The 25,760-nt window shown below is 48.1% G+C and overlaps 2 protein-coding genes across 3 annotated transcripts in view; one reads left to right on the forward strand and one right to left on the reverse strand.

Moving 5' to 3' along the window:
- The window catches only part of Myo1h (myosin IH), a 109,862-nt gene extending 106,243 nt beyond the window's left edge, over positions 1-3,619 (forward strand). Inside the window, exon 32 of the mRNA XM_017802167.2 lies at positions 1,164-3,619. Coding sequence (XP_017657656.2) covers positions 1,164-1,353 — 190 coding nt within the window. The 3' untranslated portion in view covers positions 1,354-3,619. The remainder of the gene's footprint in view (positions 1-1,163) is intronic.
- On the reverse strand, positions 2,698-25,738 carry Kctd10 (potassium channel tetramerization domain containing 10). 2 transcript variants are annotated; one of them, XM_008848969.3, is made up of 7 exons: positions 25,622-25,738; positions 21,050-21,263; positions 12,291-12,460; positions 9,670-9,756; positions 9,373-9,425; positions 7,810-8,005; positions 2,698-5,414 (listed from the first exon to the last, which is right to left on the reverse strand). In XM_008848969.3, the coding sequence occupies exons 1-7, from the start codon at positions 25,622-25,624 to the stop codon at positions 5,190-5,192; spliced, it is 948 nt and encodes a 315-aa protein (XP_008847191.1). In that variant the 5' UTR covers positions 25,625-25,738; the 3' UTR covers positions 2,698-5,189. The 2 variants fall into 2 exon arrangements, with proteins under 2 accessions (XP_008847191.1, XP_008847190.1); XM_008848968.3 differs by having other exon boundaries at positions 9,670-9,759.
- Positions 25,739-25,760: the final 22 nt, after the last annotated feature.

Below are 25,760 nucleotides of genomic sequence, written 5' to 3' on the forward strand. Positions count from 1 at the left end.
GTGGGATGGTTATCTAGAAGCCTGGTGCAGCTTTGAAGGTCACCTGTGGATTGGCTAGGAAAGGGGCTAATTTATTTAGGGTAAAAAAGGAAAAATACCTAGCACAAAGGATATATAACTCTTTATTCCCTTAGTAACTCAAGGGCAGCTGCTTCCAGTTCTAGTTCCTGAGCAAGGCAAGCAGAGCTCAGGTTACCCAGCATACCAGAGCACAGGGCTGCCAGTGAGACTATGTCCTGAAGCCCTCACCTGATTCCTGTTCACAGCCTGTGTACAACTGGTACCACATCCAAGTCCCTGTACAAACAGGCCACTAGAGAGGGGACTGTCCTCTGCTCCCAGTTTTTACAGCCTGATTGATGGGTGAATTATATAGGAGAGTACTTTTTAAAGTATATCTGCTTTGTTGGAACTCAGAGGGAATCCTTAGGCCGCTGGGAGTTTCCGCATGAAATGTTGGTCATTCTGTAGACAGACAGGCTTTGAAAAAACTGAATCACAGAACTAACTTGAGACCAACTACTCACTTGTGGGGACATTTTTCTCCACTGTACTAAAATGAGAATTCATGGCTGAAGAGACAGCTCAGTGGTTAAGAGCACTGGCTCTCTTCAGAGACCTGGGCTCAGTTCCCAGCACCCACATGGCAGGTACAACTCTAGATCCAGAGGATCCGAAACCCTCTTCTGGACTCTGATGGCATCGCACACATGTGGTACACTTATATACATGCAGGCAAATCATTCATACACATACAAAATGAGGAACTGGAGAAATGGCTCAGTGGTTGAGAGCACAAGCTGTTCTTACAGAGGACCTGAGTTTGAATACCAGCACCCACATGGCAGCTAATAACCATCTGTAACTCCAGTTCCAGGGGATCTGATGCCCTCTTCTGACCTCCTCAGGCATTGCAGACATGGGTACACTTACATGCAAGCAGGCAATACTCATACACAAGCAAATTTTATAAAAAAATATTTTAAAAAAAGGAAGGTAAAATGAGAATTTAATCATTAACTATGATCAGTTCATATCTGAGTTTCTTTTCTAGACTAAAGACTGAGGGGTAAAAACAGAGTATGTCTAATTTTCACTTTGTGTATTTAATATTTTATTTTTTATTTTATGTGTATGAATGTATTGCCTGCATGTATATGAAGTTTACAGTTTTATATCAGTCCTGGGAAAGAAGGCACAATAGTTTTTGAGACTGGACCAGAAGAACAAGTCTATAAAGATAAAAACGGACAGTTAACAGTGGTGAGTGGATCCACTGGAGGGCGGGGGGGGGGAGTGTCAGATGAGAATACAGGCTTAAATAGCAAGTTCATCTCTCTCTTCTATTCCTGATCTCTACATCTCAAAGATAGGAAGAAAGTGGGGCTATAAATAAGAACTTAAACACTGAATTAGACCAGGGGTGGGGTGGCTTGTCAGTGAGCCAGCAGTTGACATGAAATACCTGTCATCTTAAATGATGAAGTACAACTTGTCTCCATGTGCTCAGGTCCCACCCTTAGACAAATGATTCTAAGGCCAAGGCGTAATCTCAGATGAGGTAGGAAGATCCCGAGTTCAGGGCCAACAACAAAAGTATTTCCTGTGCATTCTAATTTATACATTATATCTTACCTCTATATAAAATGGGCTGGTAAATGTAAATGGTTCACAGAGGTGGCTTTCATAACATAATGGCCCCCTTCAGGGACAAGTAAGAGGAAGGATCATTTTGAATGTGAAGTAGGTGATCTGTCAGTTTACCTGTTCTACCTTCAAGTTTCCACCAGAGGCCTCCCCACACAGTTCAACTGTGACCACCTCAGGCTGATGATGCCAACAGGCATCAGCCACTCTCTAAGCCTGGCTGCTCCCTCAGGAGGCAGAGCTGGCTTCTCAGCTCATCCTCACCCATCTTGGTGATCCAGTAGCCAACTGCTTCCTTCCTGAGGAAGGGGGCTGAGGGCGCTAAAGCCAGGTGTGACTCTCCCCAGGTGTCTGTCCGGATGAAGTCCTGATAGAGGACAGCGCCTGACTTCTGTGGTCACTGTTTTTGCTCCAACTGAGGAAAGCACTGGATAAGCATGGATTAGACCCAGTGAGCCCATCTTCAAGGACTGTGCCAGCGGCTTTGGGAAAGGATCACTGTGCCAGAGCTGGACCTCAGTCTCAGCCCAGGTGCCACTGCAGTCACATTTCCTGGGAGCCAACCTGGAGCATCCAAATGTCCCCCAAAGGACCCAAACTAAGACACATCAAGATGTGATTATGGGGGTCAAGATGTGATTATGGGGGTGGGCACCAGATTTCCTACCTTTGTCAAGCTGCCTGAGGCACAAAGAGATATTCTAGTCTGAGAATAAGTAAATGAAATTTTATAAAATGCAAAATTTGAATTTTGCTGTGAGTAAATGGAACTTAAGGGCTTCCAGTAACTGGTTAGGTTCCTGGCAGACTCTTTAGGTCCCAGATGGTGAGTGGGGTCCCCAACCTCAATCCGTGATAATACCAGCTGATTCATTCTGCTTTTCAGAAGCCCCCCAACTTCCTTTGGGTGTGTAAACACTACTGAAAAATGACTCAACTTTAGGTAAAGTAGCATGCAGAAGCCTGCCTCGCCCTTTGCTGCAAGTGAGTAACTCTGCTGAGCGAGGTATGTTTCAAAAGACCAGAAGACAGAACTGTGAACAGAAAGAAGCACAGTGTAACGTTTATTTTACACATGTCCACAAATGCTTGTATAAGATAGAAACAATGAGTACTTCTAAAACTCCAGCATTGTTTTCATAGAGCAGAGAAACAGGAAGGTGAATGGCATGCTTTAACTGTGTGACAGTGACTTTGGATGGAGCCCCACAGATAGCACGTGCTCCGGGAAGGGCCGAGTGCTGTTTGTGCACAGGTGCTGAATGGCAGCTGTGAGCAGCTGGTACAGGAGTTGATACCTAAATAGAACCAGGACCTGCACAGAGCAAACAGCCCATCCTCAACAGGAGAGGCTGTGCCAGGACCTGCTGCAGGCACAGGCCCCCAGTCAATGACCACATGACTAAAACACTGGCCTTGGTTACCATGAACTAAAAGCCATTCTATTTTCTGTTTTAATTGTGAGCTATTACAGAGTAATAAAACCTCACTCTACCAAACCCAAGACGAGCGTTTTTCCTGATTGTTCACAATATAAATGCCGACTACTCCCCTTGGTGCTATAGAGTCAGTTCCTTGTGGAAGCTGAGAGCAGAGCTCTGGCCAGATGTAGCCAAAAGTATCTTTCACATGGAATGTTTCAGACCTCTTCTATCCCTGTGGGCAGAGGTGCAAAACTACAGAGTTGAAGAAAAGAGGAAGCAGAGAGCTGCCAAAAACAGTAATTGTAGGTGCCGAGGCCAAGTCAGGCTGTGCCACACCAACATGTAAAAAACAATGGATATAATGGCTTTCCATTCCTACAAAACATCAGAACGGGCATTCGTTTTAGCTCCCTAAAAAAGCTGAACCCACACAGCAGGGGTTTATACTTCAAAACAAACAGTATAAAAACTTTATGAAACATTATTTTGTAAGCTCCCTTTCTGTGGCACTTAACAAAGTCCAAATCACTCAATAGAAAAGTTTCCCACACGATTTAAAAAGCATCCACCCAATATGTAGTTCTTAGGTTCAGTCAGGATTATGTGATTATTTTACTGTGGGCTTTGCTGCAGTACAAAAGAAGGGTCTAAACTGTCATATACAAAGTCTGAGCTGTAAAAACCGTCACAAAAACAAAATAGCAACTCGTCTTTTTGGAATACATGTATCAGAAACTGCTCATGTTAACACCTTTGGTCTAAAACAGTAACAATTCCCTTGCCGAGCAGAAAATCCATCCACTACCCAACACACACTCACATCTCCTTGTAACTAGTCTACCTAGTCTACTCCAACCACCCACATCAGTCACAAGTCACTTCTGCTCCTGCACAGGTGCAGAGGAAACTGAGGTAGGTAACTGAGAACATTGTCCTACATGAGCACTGTGCACACAGCCAGGCCCCATCTTGGGCCCCCCGTGCCCCATAATCACACATCCCCACCAACAGTCATACACGTCCCTTGAACGCAAACAAGACCCAAAGGTATCTGCATGTCCCCTCAACCTGCTCACTGACTGCCCTCTATTCTGCATAGTAATCAAAGATCTAAGGGATCCATAGGTGACAGTGGGTTTACAGCAAGGAAACTGCCCTGAGCACATGGGCAAGCTCTCTTGGACCTAGCTGTGTCCCTGCCTGGTGCTGCCACACCTGGGGCCATATAATTTCTAACCAAAGAACAAGGCATCAATTGCTGAAGCAAGTCCAGCTTAAAGGGAAGAGGTCACACAGGAGTAGAGCCCTTAGAGCAGCAATGTGTGAGCTAACACCTGCGAAGTGTCAGATGACCTTCCTGGAATGGAGTGGGTTGATAAGAAGAGCAACTGGAAGGGGTAGGAGTCAGGGAAGGATGCAGGATGAGAGCAGAGCCTCACTGCCAGGCAAAGCTCTGCTCTCTTGCCAGACAGTCCCGGCAAGCACTAGGCCAGATGGCAAAGATCTGCCACACTGAGGAACCACTTCCAGGAAGGAAGCACATTTGGTCCCGTGTCCACTGCTACAAGTTGTAACTGTTTACCAAGAAGCTATAGTCACAAAACCGCAATAAGAACAGACGTCAGCAAAGCAGTGGAGGCTGCCATGTCAGAATACACAGGGACCACGAGCCAGCGGGCCAAAGCTAGAGGGTTATGAGCCAGGCTGCCAACTACACAGCTTGCCTCAGGACCATCAAGCTGAACCTTTAAGGGAGTGTCACCTAAGAAGCCCTACTAGGTAGTCAACACTCATAAAAATAAATACTGCAAACAGAAGTTCTCATATACACTTCAAACTCATTCATACTTTTCCTCCAAGAACCAAGAAAGCCTGGCTCCAGATTCTCAGATTCTTACGAAAAGTAGAGACCTTAGACACAGCTTGTTCAAACAGGGTACATACACCTGGGTCAAGACAGAATCAATTCACCTTGTCAAGAAATATCAAAATAATCATCTGGCTTGTTACAAAAGTAGCTCCAGACTCCAGGGAAGTAGAAGGCACCCAGAAGCCTGCAGAGGATCTGAAGGGGATAGGGGCAAGGGAGCAGGAGGGCCGCTCGGTCCGCTTGCCTGCTCACTGGTGGAGGTGGGCCCGGTCATCAGGCCGCTTAATGTGAATCCGCCGCACACGCTCAATCCTCTCCCGCTCTCGTTCTTCATCCTCGTCCAGGTGATGGGAGCGTCCAGCTGCCCCACCTGTGGCTTCTAGGAGTGCATTGTCAGGTCCCCGGCCATCCTGGGCCTCATACAACAAAATATTCAGCGTCTCTTCATAGATCCGGGCTTCAGGGAACTCAACCTGTACCCCACAAAACACACAGCAGGCACATTAGCATGATGGGCACTGAGCCACCACCTCAGAATGTACTTCCCAGCAGGGCCATTAGGCTGACAGGCTCCTGGGCTGCCGAAGAAGATGGCCACTATTATTTTTAAAGCAAAGGATCAATAGAATGAAACACACGGAATGGGTGGAAATTCCCTTTTTCTGTCCTCTATTTTCTTATACTCTAGCCCCAAGCAACCTTGTGGCTGCGACCTGAACCTACCGCAGTTAAAACTCAGGGCAACATCTTCCTTTCTGAGGCCTGTGGTCTGAGCAGATGCGGATAGCCCGTTGTTTTTTCCAGTTTGACGCTAGGTGACTTCAGCATAGGCCCAGGTGAGAAGAGGGTAGCAGGCTGGGGTAACTAAAGCTGCAGCTTCCTGGCCAGACAACTGAAAATAGGGAGCCCAAGGACAATGAAGGCGACTAAAGGGGCACTCAGAGGTTGTACGTGAGCACCTGCACTCAATTGCAGGACCTGCTCCTCAGCCCCACACGGACTAGAGCTGAGCAATGGGGCACTCCCTACCCAAACAGGCTGGACACAGTGTGGCCAGAGAGGGTGAAAACTGTGATAACTAAACTATCACTAGAACCCCAACCTGGAATGCTTGTTTGAACTTTCAGCCTAAATCCCACAGTGTCAATTGCCAGCAAAACCCAAAACATACATTAGGACCAAGGAGATGCTAGGTTGGGTAAAAGGGCTTGCCTGATGCCGAGTTTAACCCCTTGGATCGGATCCCCATGGTAGAAGGAGAGAACCATCAAGTTGTTCTCTGACCTCCACACAATCAATCAATAAAAGATTAAAGAACAAAATATCAGTGTTCTCCCTAGCACTGGACAAGACTCAGAGTCCCATGACCTGATACTCAAAACACAGTTCAAAATTACTCAGCATGTGAAGAACCAGAAGAATCTCAATTCCTGTGGAAAAGACAATTGACAGATGACAGTGCCAGGATGACATGAATGTTAAGCTCTAAACTGTGTGAGAACTTTATAATAAATCATTAATGTAACAATTATCCTTTTAATACCCAAGGGCAGAGGCAATCCAGGTCTATTTAAAGAGCCCAAGACATGGAAAAGCAGGACAGTCTAGTGACAAGAGGAACTCACATCCTGAAGAAGATCATGTTCACAGGAGAACAGAGTGGCTTCCTAGTGTGGAAGGGTGAGCAGGCAGCTCTGGCCCTGCTATGTTCGAAACAAAAAGAGCCCCAGCCTTCTCCCCTTGGCTACCTCAGAATCAATCTATACCTATTAGGGTGGACCCTGAACATGCTGCCAAGTCACTCCCGTGTTGCAGAGAAGCAAGCACATACAGAGAACCCCCTGAGCTGGGGACCATGAAACTGGGGGTGAGCACATGGGTACTCATCTGATTTGGTGAGGAGCTTAAATTTCCAATAATCAATTAGAGAAAAAAAAAGCTCTTGTTTCTATTTGTGCTCTGATTTTCTATCATTTGTGTTTTTGCTTAAGGCCAGCTCCAGAATCCCACAGAATCAGGTTGCTTCTCAAGTACAGAGACGATAGCAACCTGATCAGGTAACTAAAACCTTGACAATCTGCTGTCACAGGTAATCAATAGGGTGAGGAAGAAAAGGCCAAATGTACAGTAAGGGGAAAAGGGAGCAGGAAGGAGGGAGGTTGCCCCGTCCCAAGCTTCAATGGGGCAAGCAGACAAAGTGAAGCACATTCTAGCAGGATGCAGATCTCTAGCAGCATTGTGCTAGATGGCTCAGCAGAATAAATGCCACTGGCTCAGAGAGGATGGTACAAAGATGGATCCAGAATCCAGCTCAGCGAAGGAGTCAAGTGTGTTTGGAAAGGGGGGAGGTGAAGAATAGCATGTGGGCCCTTTGACAGTGCACAGCAGCTATAGGCCAGCAGACAAGAGAAGGAGAATTGGCAAGCAAATGGCAGGTCATAACTAGAAAGCCAAGGGCCAGCTCTGGAAGGCAGCACTGATCCTCTGATAAGCGAGCTCTGACGGAACAGTGCTGGTGGGAAACAGTGCCACACAGAGGAAGATGAAGGACAGGATAGTCAGTGTCAGAAGGAGAAGACATGGGAGCTGGGAGCTCACAGGTGCAAGGGCAGCCCTGAATTCATCCATACCGCACAGCACTAGAATGGAGCATAGCTGTCTCTACTTGCCAAGTGTCAGCAGGGAATGCCATTCCATTTCCCCAAAGCCTACTCTTAGATCTGTCCCAGGCTCCATGACAAGCAACCACAAAGCAAAGAAAGCACTATCAAAGACTTCCCTCTTTGAGCTTACTGTGCTCAAGTGGAAGGAAGTGTCACACACACTCGTGTGAGAGCAGCCACTCGGCTGTCCCTGTGAAGCGCTTACCTTGGTCTGCTTCTTCTCGGTGGCATAGACAATGGAGGTGCAACAGACTTCAGCAATCTTGCGGCCCTGGCCGTAAAAGGACCAGCAGCAGATTTCATCCCCAATGACGTCTTTTATGAACAGGACCCTCCCGTTAAAGCGCAGAGAGAGCTTATCAAACAGCTCAATGTTCTTCAACATGTTGTCATCAGAATTGCTGCAAAAGCACACACAGTAAAGTGACCACAAGCTGCTACCAACTGCCGACACCTGAGTGCTTCAACAAGACCCACCCAGGTTCCTTTCCTCCTCTATCATTTCAACTTCCCATGAGAAAGGAGCTTAGTCTCTGCTGTCCAAAAAGGAAAATGAAGCTCAAAGAAAGCAGGTCATGTACAAGTCCCCAAACTAACACATGGCAGAGCTGGGTCTCAGAAATATAGTTCTGGTCCAAAAGCCGTGCCCCTAACCAGACTGCTCGCATGCCGGCCCTGTACAGCAAAAACAGGATGCTGAAGATGCAGGACCTCAGGGCCCAAGCACTACTGGGGGTGGGGGGAACCAAGTCCCGTGAGGGACACAGCAGAAATGGAAGACTCTTGAGTTTAGGTCAGTTTGAGCATCTTCAATGAGCTCATTAAGGTCCCCCTACCTCCCTCAAGTTCCTCACTTATAGCCACAAGTTCCTCAGAGCCAAAGGGCACTCTAGAAACCTCCATCTCTTTCTGGTGGGGCTATACAACAGTGCCGTTGTATAAAGTTCAACAGGACCCCCCCACCCCAGTGACTGAACCAAGAGTTGCATATGGTCTGATAATCCCACTCCTAGGATCTACCCAAGAGAAAGGAAAGCTCATGTCCACAAAACACTACATAAATGTTCATAGTGGCATTATTTATAACAGCCAGAAACTAGAAACCCAAATGTCCATGCTGATGGATAAATAAAATATGGTAGGTCCATACAACAGAATAGCATGCTGCTATAAAGAAGAATGAAATACTGATCATGCTACAGCGTGGCTGAACCTTGAAAACATGACACAAAGAGGGGAAACCGGCCCAAAATGCAACATATTATAAGAATTTATTCATACAAAACGTCCAAAGCAGGCAAATCTACAAATACAGAAAAATAGGTTAATGGCTGCCTAAGGCCAGGGGTAGTGAGTGAGGGCAAGAAGGGCGACTGCTAGTGGGGCATGAGAATGTTCTAAGACTAGAAAGTGGTGGTGGTTGTACAGAGTTGTGAATGTAAAAAGACCCACTCAATTATACGATGTAAAGGCAGGTGGATCTCTGTGAGTTCGAGGCCAGCCTGGTCTACATAGTGAGTTCCAGGACAGCTGGGGCTACAAGGAGACCGTGTCTTAAAAAGACAAAAAAAGAAAGAAAGAAAGAAAAAGGTGAGTTTTATGGCATGTGTGAATTCCATCTCAAAGTTCTCTCCCTACCTATCTACCTACCTAGTCTAGAGGTGCAGAGAGGTCCTCCTCACAAGAAGGGACCAGGCAGAGTCGGGGCTGGCTGGTGAGAGTGGAGATTTCCTAGAGAGTGAGCTATCTTTCCTGGCTGACACCTTACCTGGTGTATGAGTATTTGTTGTTACTTCTGTTATACAGCAACTTCACGGCTGGCTGTGGGTTGTTTAAAAAAAAAAAAGAAGTTGTTACTGGGCATGCAGATGCAACGAGTCACTGGCTCCCACAGAACTGGGGCTCTGCCTCCAGGTGCAAGAGATAGGCAGGACTGAGGGCAGGAGAGAGAGACTGCATGCTCCAAGGGCGGGGCAGCACAGAGCTTCCAGCTCTGGCCTGGCCTTCATCTCAAAGCTTAGGCATTAGACTCCCCACCACTTCAGGGAGGGAGCCTCCAACATACCTTATTTGAAGTCGCTATAAGTTTCTGTTCTTCCTTGGAGGAGGTGATGACAGGAACCTTGCAGAAGGGCTCATAAGTATCTTTGTTCTGCTGGAACAAAACATGCTTTCAGCCTGGGAGGCCTGTCTAGCACTGGGATTTTAAGCTGGCCAGCCAGGTACACAGGCCCTGGTGAGGAGAGACGGGGCAGTTGCAGTGGGAAGAGAAGGTGGCGCTTTCCACCTGTGACTGAGGATGGGGTAAGACTAAGAGGGGAATTTTCCATAAGCCTGCTCTTTGCCTAGGGCTATGACATGCCAGGATGCCCAGTAAATACTGATACGTTTCTCTCGGCCCTGGAAGCCACTCAAAGCCAAACCCTCAACATGAAAGATGGTGACCTACTATAATGACTGCAGGAATAAAAGGAGAAAAGAAAGGGAGAACTGATGTCAGCAGACAAAAGATGCCAAATGTCAAGCTGGAAACAGATTCCAGATGAGAGATGATAGAGATGGAGAAGGCAAAGTTCACTTCAAAGAGTGGAAAAAGCCTAGAGAGTTCTCAGGAACACTGCAGGCTAGGGGCACAAGGCAAAAGCTGAGGACAGCTCCCATCAGCAAGAACCATAGCGCCCAGATCCATCCCACTTCCGCCCCAGCAGAAAGGTCTACATTCCTGCAGTGGTGGCAAAGCACACCACAGGGTTGCGTGGCTCTCTCAATGACTGTCTGCAAGTAAATGGTAAGTGCCCCCAGCCCCGGGCCCACTCCAACCCAGAGGGCACCAGCCACCTTTACAGCACACACTCAGGTAGAGTGGAAGACTACTTTGGTTGTTTGAAACAGTATTGCTATGCAACCTAGGTGGGCTTCCAACTCATCATCCTCCTGCCTCCACCTCCTGAGTGCTTAAATTACAGGGACCACCACGCCTGGCAGTGGACAACTTCTTACCGGGCAGTATCTTCCACCCAAGAATCCCCACTGAGAAAGCTGCCTGAACGAAAGGACTGCCGGTCCTACAGATGGAGCTTTTCAGTCTTAGCTTTGAGCCTCAGCAGAAACCGAGGATCATCAGATTATGTGTGGGAAGTCTCTCAACATGAGACCAGAACCAGCTCAAAAAGCAAAAAGCAAGGGAAGGAGTCAGACACTGAGGGGGGCAGACAGAACTCTTTAAATGGTGTCCATCAGACAGCCGAGGTCAGACATGACACCCTCTGAAATGAGATCAACATGCCACAAAAACAGCTCTCAGACAACAACACAAGACTCTTGGCATGTAGAACACAGTAGCAGAAGCAAAAATCCAACTGAAGGGTTAAAAAGAGAATAGGGGAGGGGGATCAACTCCAGGAAAGCAGGTGAGAACAGGCAAGTGAGATACCAGAAGGAAAGAATGAGGAGGTGGTCACCCTAGAGGTCGAATCGCAGCTTAACAGCACAGAACCCAAAGAGACACAGCATTGCAGATGTGTCTCAACAGTCCAGCATGAAACCGACACTTCTGAGAAGCTGGGGCTGAAGCAGCGACGGGAATCAAGCAAACAAAATACCCTGTGGCTCAACAATGTTGACACCCATAAGGTAAACTCTAAATACTGGTCTAACCAAAGCTGTGATAAACTCTACATGTACATGCAAGCTTGGTGGACGTGGTAGAAGGGAAGGAGTGTGTGAGCTAAGCTCTAATTTTCTATAATAATGCCCACAGACAGTGTCTAAAACTACAGTCAATAAATGGCAGCAGAGACTGCCTTGGGGGTGAAGAGGTCAGGGAAGGTGTATAGTGTCAACCACATGTGCTGGGGGACTTTAAAATGCTACACATGCATCACCTCAACACACATAAGAGTAGAATAAAATGCAAGCACATTACCAAGGTTCACAGCTCACAGGCACGAGGTGTATGCAGCAAGGTCTGTTTGTTGAATTTAGCCTTACGAGCACTGGTCCAGCGAGGGCCAGACATGGTCCTGTGGCTCAGGGAAGGCACACACAGGTGCCTCACATACACAAATCACACTCCTACCACAGCCCCAAGAGACTCCAGATTCTCCACTAGGTTGGAACTTGGCTTAAAGTAAATTGTACTGACTACATTTTCTTTGTGGGATTTTGCCCTCACTGGTCCTGCTTCAGTCCAAATGAGGAGCAAAGGGTCTGTCTGTAGAGATTTTGCTGGACACCCAACAATGACAAAAGCAGCCAGAGTATGTCTGATGATGGAGACAGAAGGGTTACCATCTATGTGAGATGACCCAATACGGAGAGGACTAAAAGAAGTCAGCACAGTCAGGTAGAACACAGGGCAGCCTGAAAGAGCTTCTGAAGTACTCCCAGACACCCCTTAGATAACAGCATCCCAAGTGGGATCCAATGCACCATCCTGGATAAAATGGGTTCAAATGTCCACATCCCAATGATGAGGAATGGTGTCATCTGCCCCCACCCCCACCCCACACACACTGCTCTCAGACTCTCAGCTAGCAGCCCCATCCCTCAGAGACTCCTAGGCTGACTCTGCGCAGTATCTCCTAATGTCTCAATAAGGCAAGGGCTGCCCACTTAGCAGAAAGTAAAAAAGGAGGATGGCAGGTACATTTGGGGTCCCCCATGTGGGACGGAAGGGGTGCCTACTTGGAGGGCCGCTTGGCACTCTTCTAGCAGGCCCTGCACCAGGTAGTATTTGGCCTCTGCTAGCAGCTCCTCGATCTCCCGGCGGCTCTCGGGCAGGGGGACAGCCCCATCTCGCAGGTAGTTGAGTATCGTTCCAAAGTGCTTCCCACAGCGGTCAATGAGGATCCAGCCTGCAGTGGGGGAAGAGAGGAAGCTACTTACATGGTACTCTGGTGGGGAGGAGGGCAGCAGAACTGAGGTGTCTCCTGACTCCCTCCCCTCCCAGGGAGAACGGGAGTGCAGACAGGGTTGTGGCCTCAACTGCCCACCTCCTTACAGCACTGCCACAGTCCATAGCTGAGCATATTCCCACTCCAGACTCCTATGGTCTTCAGCCTCATGTGACCCCAAGGCCTGTGAAGCCTTGGAAAGCATAGTTCTGAAGAATCTGCAAATACCCCAAGCAGTGAAAATACCAAGTCTCCCTCTCCACAGTGCTACACTCTCATAGGAGAGCCACTGCATGCACCACACTGTGACCTACAGCAGGCTCTGCAGGGTGGCTCCCCAGGGTGACTCCCCCAACAGCAAAACAGGAAGTGACCTCCCCAAGACTTCTCACAGCAAACATTTACTAGTAACAGCAACAACACAAGAGACTGCCATCAAAGGGCTCAGTTAACTTGGGAAGGTGACCCTGCTTCCACTGGGTACAGGAACACGTCCCACCTGCTGGCCAGCACCCAGCACAGTAGAGGTTCTTGAAGGGAAGGGCTAGGAGACCATCTCCACTGTCCTCTCCAACTTTGTCACTCACCTCCTACTTCACCCAAAGGCCCGTGGGTTTTCAAAATTCCTTTCCTGAAATGTGACATCTCTGGAAGTGGTATTTGGAGGAGGAGCCAGGCCTAAAGACTGGCAAGAGAAGGAAGCACCAAAGCAGCCAGATGGGTAAGCCTTAAGTGTTGCCTATCACACAGTGACCTCGGGCCAGAGGGCTTGACCACACCTCCTGACCCACCTCAGGAATGGAAAACAGCAACGCACAGCATGGTTTATGCAGGAACTGGGCTCCCACTGCCTTCCCCTCTGCTCCCTACTGGAAGAAGGGACAGACTTCTCTACTCTAGACCCCACTGAACCCTTAGGCCCTAAGCCAGGGGCAGAGGACAACAGAAGTCAGAAGCAGCAGAAATCCCTTTTCATCTATCAGTCAGAAGCCTGACCACCTCCCTCTGCCTCCCTGTCCCCATACCCAGCCCCTGCCAAGTGGCCTCTTGTGGTTCCATGCCCTGAGAGGGAGAAAGATCCTTTGCATCAGTTACAAATGGGCCCATTTTCCTGTTCCTAGACTGACCTTCCTCAGACTGTTGTTCCTTGGCCTTTTGCTGAAGATTGGTCTCCCTCCAGAGCCTTCCACACAATTACAGTTTCTTGCACAGAGCAGGAAGAAGAATGCCCAATCAAGTGAATACAGAGTAAGCTCAGAGCCTGGAGCCCAGCCCTGGCTGAGGAAGAAAGAGGCCTGGAAGGGTAAACCCCATTCCGCTGGCAGTGACCTCAAGGTGCTCGCCTTCCTTCTTTCTAGATCTGAGAGAACCAAACAAGTACTTACTAACAAACACAATTTAGCTGCCCACAGGGGAGCAGGCCCAGGCCAGTGGCTGACTGGAGAGCCTGCCCTGTCCTGTCCCCCAGGGTGGCCTCTACCACTTCAGCCATGAGTGGCCAAGTAGGAAAGTGGGCTCAGGGTTGCCTGTGTTCTCATATTCCAAGCAATGCCAGAAATTCAGATTTTTTTCTGTCAATCTCATTTTTAACTAATTTAAAAAGGAAAAGGTTCTCATCCCATCACAGGGTAAATAAAACATAAGTAGGCTGAATTCAGCCTAACAGCAACCAGCCTACAGTCGCCATGCTCCCTAGACTGAAAGCTGACATGGTATGGGGTGATGGCTTTATCTTCCCAACTGCCCTTTTAGGGGAGGCTCACCCACTGCATTTCCACATATAGGGTCCCTGAGATGCTTGGTGGCATTCCAAAGTGGGGAAGATAAGACTTGGCCACTAAGAATAAGGAACCTCAAGCTTCAGGAGAAAACTGAAGCCAATTCAAAACTCAGCTGACTGGACAGAACCCATCCGCATCCTGCCTTCCACACATGCACAGCTCAAGCCGCTGGGGAAAGGGAAAGGGCCCCGAAATCCATTACCCAAGTGACGGCCCAGAGTTTCCATAAATGAACAGGCAGACTGTGACACTGGGCTCCAGCTCAAGAATGTTGTCAGGAAATGCTTGTGGTGAAGGAATCATACTTTGGACAAATAAGGGCAAAGGAGCCAAGCACATTCTCCACGAGCTTTCAATTAGCATTTTGACTTGAAAATATTTTGGTTGCTTTCAAAGCAGGAATATATCCTCAGAAACAGCTGGCTCAAATGCCTGCGTGGCGGACAGCAAATGGGCATCAAGCAGTTGCTTACTGGGGGGCAGCCACCCACTGCCTTGGAGAACTCATCATTTAAGAAAGCTTCCAGAGCCAGGAAGCTGGGATCCCACAGTCTATGAGGAAAGTAGGATGGAGCAAACCCAGAAGGCTTGGCCTGAGCCCCAGGACATCTCAGAGCAAACACAGAGGAGTGGGGCGGTCAGAAACCAGCTCTGTCACTACCTGCGTCAGTTGTTCACTTAAGCGCTCTGTCCAGCAGGTTTCACTTCTGCAAATGGAATGTCACTGTGCGGCTCACAAACATGATGAGAGAAAGGATGGAAGACACACAGATGATACTGGCCTACTGGCATCAGTTACAGGTCTTTAACAATAAACCCTTCACACATCAAATCACTGGAGAAAAAGTTCAAGAACCCAGGAGGGAGTCCCTGTGGCTTTCAGGGTACCAAGGCAGAAGGCTGGAGGGCCAGAGCACTGAGCTGCTAGGCTCACCTTTTCCTTCCCTTCCTCCTCCAGAGAGCCTCTGCTCACCTTTCATCACCATTCCAAGGTATCACAACTTTGTTTTTGTGGTCCCCAAGCTTGCCCTGTCCCAAATGTCACCCTAAGATACCTGTAACAGGCATCAAATCCCTGAACCTGAATCTCTGGGGCAGGATCTCTAACCCTGGCCTAACTGACAGTTTTGAGAGGGGCCAGTCCTGTGCACTGTAAGGCATTTAGCAGCATTCCTGGCCTCTGCCTCCTAAATGCTAGCAACAACGTCACACCCAAGTTGTGACTACCAAAAGTATATTTGGACATTGCCAAATGTCCCTTAGTTATAAACAACAATAACAATGAAAATCCTTGCCTGAGAACCACTGAGGCAGATCAAAGGCCTACATATGGACTGGGGTTGTAACTCAGTGGTAGAGTGCTTGCCTAACATATACTGGGAGGGAGGGAGGGAGGGGATCCCCAGCACTGCATAAGGGAGGAAGAAAGATGGAGAGGAGAGGGGAGAGGGGGACAGACACACAGACCCAGATTTAACTGTCATAGCAATGCATCAATGTTGAGGCATTACAGACCACCATTACAAAAGCTGAGGTAAGTCAGACTAGGAGACGTTTACTACAACTCAGAACCACAAAGAACTAGAATCCAAAATATGTATTTCTGCAAAGCAGTAAGGTTTAAAAAAAAAAAGTCAATTGGGGGCTGAGAGATGGCTCAGCGGTTAAGAGCACTGAGTACTCTTCAGAGGACCCAGGTTCAATTCCCAGCACCCACATGGTGGCTACAAACTGTCTTTAACTCCAGTTCCAGGGGAATCCAAAGCCCTCTTCTGACCCCGTGGCATTGCACGACATGTCATGGGAGCTGGAAAGATGGCTTAGCAGTTAAAGAGCACTGGCTGCTCTTGCAGAGGATCCAGGTTCAATTCCCAGCACCCACATGACAGCTAAGCAACCATCCATAACTCCAGTTCCAGGGAATCCAACACCACCTTCTGATCGCCTCAGGCTCTGCATGACACAGGTGCACTTGCACACACGCAGGCAATATATTTATACACAAAAATAAAAGTAAAAAGAAATAAATAATTTTTAAAAAGATGCTGTCAGGCAGGTAAATATGGAACCCAAACCAATTACTACAAAAGATACACGACATACTAGAAAATGAGGAAATGTGAAGTGAAACAACATGGCACCGGACCATCACAGCAGCTTGGCAATGGCTAAGAGGTTCACCAGTACCTAGTGCTGGCAAGAATCCAGACCACTGTGAGGACTGTAGCTGACATAGCCACCTGAGAGAAAGCTGGCTCGGCAGTATCTAATGAAGTAGATGCTATTCCCAGCTGCCTTCTGGGAATATGCAAGGAAGAGCAACCAAGGAAGGCAAGACCTTAATGCGGGAGGTCAGGATGGAGACAGCCCAAGTCTTTTAAATGTGCCCAGGGAGAATGTTCAAGGTCATTAATGTTCTACAGTGGACACTATAAGCTATTTATACAGCCACCAACCACCTATGTTTCCATCAGCTGCAGTATGCTTCCACAATGGAAATATTCTACCACAGGGAAAGAGCTGAGCTAGAGCTATTTACTCATGGCTTGAAGTCACAAGCACAGATAAGCAAAAGCAAAAAGAGGACTCAAGGTATAGCCCCTTTACGAAATGTTCAAAGCCACACCAACAGGACATTGTTAGGGACCTACACAGCTTCATAAACATAATGCCTAGAAAGAGCCATACTTTTGGCTCCCAGCCCTGGCTACAAACTAGACTCACCTGGAGAGCTCTTACCATCCCAGGCAAAGGTTCTGCAGTCCTTGAGTGAAAATGTTGAGATGCACCTAGTGACCCAAAGCAGACTAATGGTTGCCACTGAAAGGGAGTGAGGCAAAGACACAAGGTACAAAGAGGCCCCATGAGACGCTTTTTGCTAGTATGAGCAGCTTTTTACAGGAATGTGCAGACAATAAAATGAATGACTGATTCCACTTAGTTTCTGTACTCCCTAATTCTGAAAGCATTAGTGAGAGATCTGAAACTACTGGCGGGGGGGGGGGGGGGGGGGTGGGGAAGTGTCTGTACCAAGTCTCAGGAACAAAACACTGCAGGCCAGTGCAAAAAAGAAATCTCCCTCTCCCTCACCTCTCTTTGGAAATAGGGTCTCATGTTGCCCAGGCTGGCCTTAAGCTCACTATGGAGCCAACCATGACCTTAAACTCCTGATCCTCCCGCCTCCACCTCCTGAGTGCTGGGACTACTCCAGTTGTGTGCCACCATACCCAGTTTTATGCAGTGTAGGAATCCAACCCAGAGCTTCATGCATGCTAGGGAAGCACTCTACCAATTGAGCTACATCCTCAGCCCCAGAATTCCAATTCTTATTACAAAAGTTGCTACATAAATCCATCAGGCCATTGAAGATGTTGACAAGGGCTCAAGAAAAAGTAGAACTGGGGCTAGAGAGCTGGCTCAGCGGTTAAGCACGCTGACTGCTCTAGCAGAGGACCTGGAGTTGATTTCTAGCAACCACATGGTGGCTATGAACCATCCTTAACTCCAGTCCCAGGGGAATCTGAAGCCCTCTTCTGACCTCCGCAGCATTGCACAACACGGGTGCACTCACATACACGCAAGCAATACACTTATACACATAAAATAAAATATTAAAAAAAGAAAGAAAGAAAGAAAAAGTAGCACTGTAAGAACCCAACTTTTCTGGGAAGAAGTCAGGTAAAGGTGGGCTCACCATCACTGTGTCCTCTCAGAAAAGCTGCCCTGGAGGGTGCAACGTGGAACTGCAACATACCTACTCCTAAAGGCCAAGGTGGGACCCCTCACCCCACTGAGGCACACCCCTCTCAAGCTCTCAGCAGGTTCTTCCCTTTCCTACCTTCCAGTATCTGTCCACTGGCTCAGTTCACCCAAAGCTTCAGGCTCTGACCACACGGCTCTCTAACGCCCTCATGAACTCTTACAACTCTGTCATACATTATCTTTCTAATTGGGAAATGAGGAAAGAGGTTCAGAAAAAGTCACTTACTCAATGTTGCAATTCCAGTAAAATGGCCAGCGAGTCAAAACTAGCACCAAGCCTGACATGTGGAAAAGACTCTGTAATGTCAGCTCTGACTGTTACTGCGTGGCTGAGCCAAGACTCAAACCCAGGTGTTTCCCACACTTGTGTTCTCTGTTCAGGGACCGCAAACACAAGGGACAAACCTCAAACAGGCAGGTGGCAGGGAGCAAAGAGGAGACACTCCCGCCAGCTAAATGCAGATCTTATCCTCAAACTAGTTTTTCAGTCACCCTTCACAGAATTCTACCAACATGATATATATATATAGTCTGCTTTCAAAGCGCCTTCTCTTTCAGTGGAAAGCTCTACTGTGGGTTCCCTTGCTGATTTGCACTTGATATTTCTCTTTGTAACAAACTTCAGGAAGCCTGGCTGTGATGGAGTCCTAGGACCAGGGTGAAACTTTAAGAGGGAGAAGTCTATTCCAATTTGTACCTGAGAACGTTCCTGGGGCAACATGTAGGCCATGGGTCAGGCTATGTATTGTTCCCTCCAATGGCCTGACAGCTGGAGGACTAGAACCTCAGCATGACAGTCAGATCTTCATCAGACTGCTGAGGGCCTTGGCACCAAACCGGCGGCTAACTCATCAAGTGGTCTGGCCAGGGAGATGGGCTGGGCCCACTCCCAACCAAAGGATCAGAAGCAGAGAATAAGATGCAGTGTTGGGGGGCTGGAGAGATGGCTCAGCAGTCAAGAGCATTGACTGCTCTCACAGGGGACCCAGGTTCAATTCCCAGCACCCAGCTGGTGACTAACAACCATACCTAATTCCAGTTCCAGGGGATTTGAGACCCTCCTCTGATCTCTGCAAACACTGCACAACATGGGTGCACTTGTATACATGCAGGCAATACACTCACACACATAAAATAAAAATAATAAAATATTTCTAAGAGAAGCAGCGTCAGGGTCAGGAGCTTCAGCTTTCCTATCCCCATAGCTTTGGAAAAAAGCATCTAACCTCTCCAAGATACTGACCCCTCGCCTGGAATGGGAATGGTCTCCACACTCAAAGGGCTAGGTGAGGATGACACCCCTGAATGCCGGGCTATGAGCTGCTGCCATGGGAAGGGGCTGGAACCGAGGTGACTTTGGGTACACATGACAGGTCTGGATGTTGGTGATGCTGCTGCTCCCCCAGAGAAGCTGGGTTTTCTTGACAGCACTGGACAAAGGCTGCCCTTAGCAGGCATTTAGAACCAGAGCAGGCCTGCTGGTACACGCACGCACACACACACACACACACACACACACACACACACACACTCTTATTTATAGTAAGGCATTGGTTTATCCAGATGAAGGCTTTCTAGAGGAGGCTTCCCATCAGCCTTCAGAGCCACTCAGCTCCTCCTCCAGAACCCTGTCAAGACTGGATGGGGAGGATGAAAACCCATAATGACCTTGGGCTCTCAGATAACACCTGTTTCCTTCTGCAGCTGGGGTGCCATTGTCTTGATATCCACAAATACTGGGCAATGTGGGGTGTGGCACAGCCAAGGGGAGCCTCCCACTCACAAACACTATTTTCCAAGGAAAGCACAGCAACGCTGGGGCTCTGACCTCAATTAACTGCTGCCTGACCAGGAACTCAAGATCTCAAGAAGACAGGAACAGAGCTTGAGTCATGCCTCCCCACTCCAAGCCTCTAGGGTTCAGCCTCCTCTAGAACATGGTAGTCCCAAGCTATCTAGCCAGCATCCCATGCTAGGATCAGAGCTAGAGCAGAGTGAAGCATGGCACCCCAGGCTTAGGCCCCAAGGTAACCCATGTTCCCAAAGCCTTATCTCTGGAAGATAGGTGCACTGGCATAGAAAAGCTGGTCTCAAACAGGTATAGCAGGGTCCAACCCCACTACAGTCTGGCCTGGCCTGGCCTGAAGTAATCTCAGTCCAAGGAATGAAGGATATAGCTATGTTTAAACTTCATGACCTGTCCTTAACCCCACCAGGTAAGGATGTACCCTCACCCCTACCTCTCTGACAGATCCAATGGTTAGCAAGTAGTTACGACAAGGGCTCTTTAAAAGGTTCTTTGCTTTTTACTAAAAACTTGCCCTAAGAAATATATATCTATGTTGAATATACATGTACCAATTTCTATGTGTCAATAGCCCCATGAGATGGGCATCACTGTGCTCATTTTACCAGGTAAGGAAAACACGGCCTCAAAAGACTAAGTCACTTGGCTGGGATCACCAGGTACTAAATGTGGAACTGGAGCTCCAATCCAGTTCCTGAGTCTTTACGAGGCCTGAGTCTTTACCAGGACCCCATCTCAGGGGAAGAGGACCAAGAAATAATAATGTGTCTCCCAGGCCTTCATGACACTCTGAAGTCACAGAACTGGAAGGGAACCAACAAGGGCAGCTGGCCTAGCCTCCATTTTGGAGAAGCAAGCCAAGGCCTGGAGTAGGCATATGGCTTTCAACGTTACAAATCTGCAAGGTCAAGATTAAGGGTACTTATCTATGCAGGGGATTCCTACTCACAGTCTGAGATCTGCTCCAGTGCCCCCCCTTCCTGGGGAGACCCTCTCTGACCACACCCCCTAGACTAAATCCAGGGTTTCCTGTACCTGTGAGAACAGTAAACACAACCAGAAGTCACACCTGTGTGTTTGACCACCCCTTGAATGCTGGCCTTCAGAACAGACAGAAGCCCTCGGCCATAAGCACATCTGTGGCACCTGACACAAGGTCAAGTGCACAACCAGCAGCAGCAACTGGCAGTGTGGACTCACCTTCGCTGTCAGTGAGCACTTCCATGCGCCCACTGAACATGGCCTTCAGCATGGTGTCCTGCTTGGTCAGCGTCTGCATGGTGGTGTAGTAGAGGGCTCCCCCCACATTCAGCTTCACGTACTTGGAGCTGGGACTCGTGCCCTTGAAGGAAGTGGTACGGGTAGCAGCCGCTGGCATCGCTGAGCTCACCACACTTTCTCCTGACATCTCTTCCTGCCAGTGGAGAAGATGGGGTCACCACACCAGGCCAGCACTACCTCTTTCAGCCCCAGGCTGAATTTGGCCTCCAGACGCTGTTTCGTTTTCTCTGTAGATATGCTGCATTTAAAACTTCCACTGCTGGCAACTCAGAGCTCAAAGAAAAAATCTGGCTTCTGGTTTTTCTTAAAATCAGAGGCTAACTGAGCCAAGGCAAATGGTGGGAGCTGGAGGGCTGACATCCCTCAGTTTCCTCCAATTTGTCCTGCAGACCGAGCTCTCCTCCTGACTGTGTAGGCATGGGTTTGCTCTAAATCTTGTGTTATGTAGACTTCTTTTTCATCCAGTATCTGTTTCAACAGCACCCAGGCTGCATCCTAGGCAGACAGGACACCACTCAGGTCTCTCTACCTCTGCTCACTGCCACATACCACCAACAGCTAAATGGACCCTCTTTCAACTACAGACACAATATGCTTTTGTGAGGCTAGGCAGGATCCAGATCCCACTCCGACCCTTCCTAAGGGGGGAAGTGATCCGGAGTACAAGCAACAGCAAGTCTTGGAAGCAAATTCCTGAAACATGAATGGTTTTCTATTCTAATGTCACCAGATAACAAGATCCTATGACAGACCCTGCCAGGACTGCCAGCTCTGGGGTACCTCTCAAGCCAAAGCAAGGGCCACAGAAATGCTGAGTAAGCAAGCCTGAGAAAGAAGCCTGGCACCCGGCATCTCTGTATTCTAGGAAATGGGTTTTTGAATAAATTTTATAAAATTCTAGAGCCGGAGATACACAGGAATGGACAGGATGCTTCCTGTGTCTGGAGCACAGAACTAAGAAGGAAGAAAGCAGCCCCACGGCCTGAGGTGGGCTGCCCTCATTCAAGTCCTGGGTATTCCCATGGTAGAGGACTTCTCAGCACCTCATCACACAGTCACCCTGGCGCTATGCTCCCTCAAAGCAGAAACAGGACCATTCCATCTTTAGCCCTTAACACACAAAGAACATAAACACTATCCAAAACACAAAAATGACTACACACTGCCCTCCCTGGCTGACAGAGTCCTTGCTGCCGTTGGTCACTGTTCTAGTCTCCCACCTTCAGGATGAGAATCCCTGAGACCAAAGCATGGAACTAGTTGCTAGGCTGAAAGCATCCCACATCTCTGAACCTTCCCACAATCCTCTTCTGTACATCCTCCAATCTCCTTCAATCTCTCAGAGATAACCCAACCATGCAGGACACAGGTGTGCTCCTGTATCTTCTGGCTAAAGAACACTCACAGCACAAAACTTCTAGCTATTCTGAAAAAAAAATGACAGTTTTCATGTTCTTTATGCCTATATTTTCCAGAAAAAAATTTCCACAATATTTATTACATTATAAATGGCAAAGCACATGCTATCTTTTGACTAGGTAGGGGACGGATGAAACAGTAGCAACCTGTAACTGCAGAAGCAGTGAGCAAGTGACAGTCATGGGAAATTCAACTGGAGGTTACCCAACTCTTCTGGCTAAGCCTCCCCACCTCCATTGCACCTATCCTGAGGGTGTCCTGGAAGTCACAGCTGGAAACTTGTCAGAACCCTGCAGGGTAAAACAGAAAGAATGGCCTCCTGCAAGGAAGCACTTTCTCAAGAAACTCATCCTGCTTCTCAAGTGAGAACATTACAAGAAGCTGAACTTCCAAAACCCAGAGCTCACCTGAGGTCTATGGGGCCCAAGGCCGAACATAAAGAGAGGCCAGGAGGAAGCCAGACCCCCTCCTTCTAGCTTTCCTTTCAAACCTGTCCTCAAAGACACCATACTAACAGTCATAGCCAACCAGAAAAACTGTCCATGAATGACAGAAGGAACTTCCAGAAGTTTCCCAAAACTCTGATGACCTGGAGAGAAAAGGAAGACTTATAGCAGGGTGTGTTGGGGGCTGAGGGTTAAGGAAATGTGCCCCAAAATGCAAATACTCCTCTAGCATCCTCTGCAGATCTAAACTTAAACAATACTCACAGAAATCTGAATTACTGGTCTGGTGACATGGCCTAGGCGACTGAATTTTTTCCTTCCCCCAGCATCTTCTAATATATAGCCAAAATTGCAAGCCACTATTCTAAATCATTCTGTACCCCTTAATTAGCCTATAACTCTGTGGTCTTGAAGAAGCTCTCTAACCTCTTGCCCTATTGGCCCAACAAATTCCTGACCCACACATTAAAAACAACCAAAGCATCATAAATAAAAGATCATAAATGAAAGTCTCACTTAATAGTGTCAGAGCCACAGGCAAGAAATAACTGCATGCATGCTTGGAAAAAAAAATAAAATCAGCCAAAAGGAAAAAACTATTGACTTGAAGGGAGACCCAGACAAAGCAGAGGGAAGAAACACACACACATACACACACACACCACCACCACCACCACCACCACCACCACCAACAACAACAACAACAACAATAACAACAACAACAACAAAGCCCTGCAGAACAGTCTCATGTGTGCAAAGGGAAGCAAGTCTGAAAGTCCAGCAAAGCTGGACTGCAACCTCAGTTCCAACACTTTCTATGATTTCACAAGAGTGATTTCACCCAAGTCCCAGTTTCCTGACATAAAATAGAGTGTTAACTTCTTAATCTTCCAAATAATCTCCAGGAAATAAAAGTTAAAGCACTTGGCACTTGTTCCTTAGTTTCTCTTCTATCACCGAAGCTTTACTGATTTCCAACCACAGCTACTAGAGTCACCTGTGTTTTAAAAACACTGGCGTCCGCCTAGGCTACAACCCAAACCAATTTGCTAAACCTTGGTGAGGGAGAAGGATGGTAGCTCAGTAACTAGTATTCAGGAATCTCTCCAGATAATTCCGATGTGATGCAGGGCTCAGCACCACTGAGCTCTGTGCAATCTTATTTAAGAGCCATAGGGATATGAGGGCAAATGTAACCTCAGGAGATTCTTACTGCAGGAAAGTTTAAGAGACACTGTGCACTGAGGCTAAGCATAACACTTCCCCAAACTGAGGGCTCTGCTACAACACAGAAATGTCTACAGTTCCATTTAAACCAAAACAAAAGGAAGGAGGTAAAAAACCATAGCATTTTTACATGCAAAACTTGCTTATAAGACAGTACTGCTAATACCAAGTGTTTTGCTGTTTAGTATACAAATATTAGCCTTTCTCTCAACAGTCGAATGAGGATATTAATGACCCTGCTTTCTTAGGGGAGAAAGTTAAGAATAAGAACTATGTCTCTCTGACATAGTTGTATGTCACACATCTCTTTTCACAGACCAAACTAAGAAATCACTAATGTGCTGCAGAGATTGTAAAAAGGCAATTGTTAACCCCATGCCCAGATTGTCTGTGGTTAGCCATCAAAACTTAACAGTTTTTAGCAACCTCCCAGGTGATGTTTCCTCTGCTAGCTTGGGGACCAGCTGAAGAGTGAGTGGTGAATGTGGTCTCCTTTTGCCAAGGTAGTCCTTATTATACACAAAATAGAGCAGCTCAAAGTCAAATACTGGTTGACTCGTTTTCCTTCTGCTTGGGATTGATCTTCCCTAAAGATTGCACATTCTAGGGAAATGACAAGAGGAAAACATCTGCACTTATCTTTGGCCATCCCTACCCAGGGACAAAAAAACCATTCAAGAACAGACCCTTGAAGATTCCAAGTAAACAGAAACCATCCCAAAGCCGAGACAGCAAAGCATCCTGCGTTCCAGGTGTGGTCACCTAGGGCCTCAACGGAAATGACTAGATAGGTACCCAGGCGCCACTTGAGGCTCGACTCTGGTCAAGGTATCCAAACCTCAGACATCTGGCATCCCTTCCCAGAATTCCAAACACTGAACTCACACTAGCCATCTGGCTGCCTCTCTTGTGTGTACAGATGACTCCGGAAGCCCCTTCTCCTCTTGCCTGGAACCCATTCAAGCCACAACCTGGAGACGCCAAGCGCTCAGCTCCAAGGATTCCCGCTTGACCCTCGCACCATCTACCACTCTCCACACGCCTCCAAATCCTCATTTCCACCTCAGCGTCTGTTTTCGATGACATCTCTTTGTTCTCACAATCTTCCAACTCCCATACAAGCGTTCAAGACTCAGAACCTAACCACTCACGCCCCAACACATCTACTCCTCCTGGATTCAAATCCTCCTCCCGAGGTCCTCAACAGCCCCGGACCCCCAGTTCTTCCCCCGGAGCCCTTCCCCCGCCCGGATCCCGATCCCATGTGATCCCCAGCGCCCCTCCACTACTGCGCTTGCCGTTCCTCGCGCCCGGTCCGAGGTCCCTTGCCCTCGGCCCAGCCACCGCCCGCCACCCTCGAGAACCCGGAGCCCCCGACCGTGGGAGCCGCCCTCCTCACCATGAAAAGTCGGAGGACGCCGGAGTCTCCAAATCCGGACTGAGAGGCAGGAAACACCCAGCTTACTCAAGCCGGGGGCGGAGGCGGGGCCCGGGCGGGCACTTCCGCTGTCCACATCCCATTTCCGCCCGCACCGGGA

This window comes from Nannospalax galili, unplaced genomic scaffold (assembly GCF_000622305.1).
Source record: "Nannospalax galili isolate Female #2095 unplaced genomic scaffold, S.galili_v1.0 scaffold103, whole genome shotgun sequence".
Lineage (NCBI taxonomy): Eukaryota > Metazoa > Chordata > Mammalia > Rodentia > Spalacidae > Nannospalax > Nannospalax galili.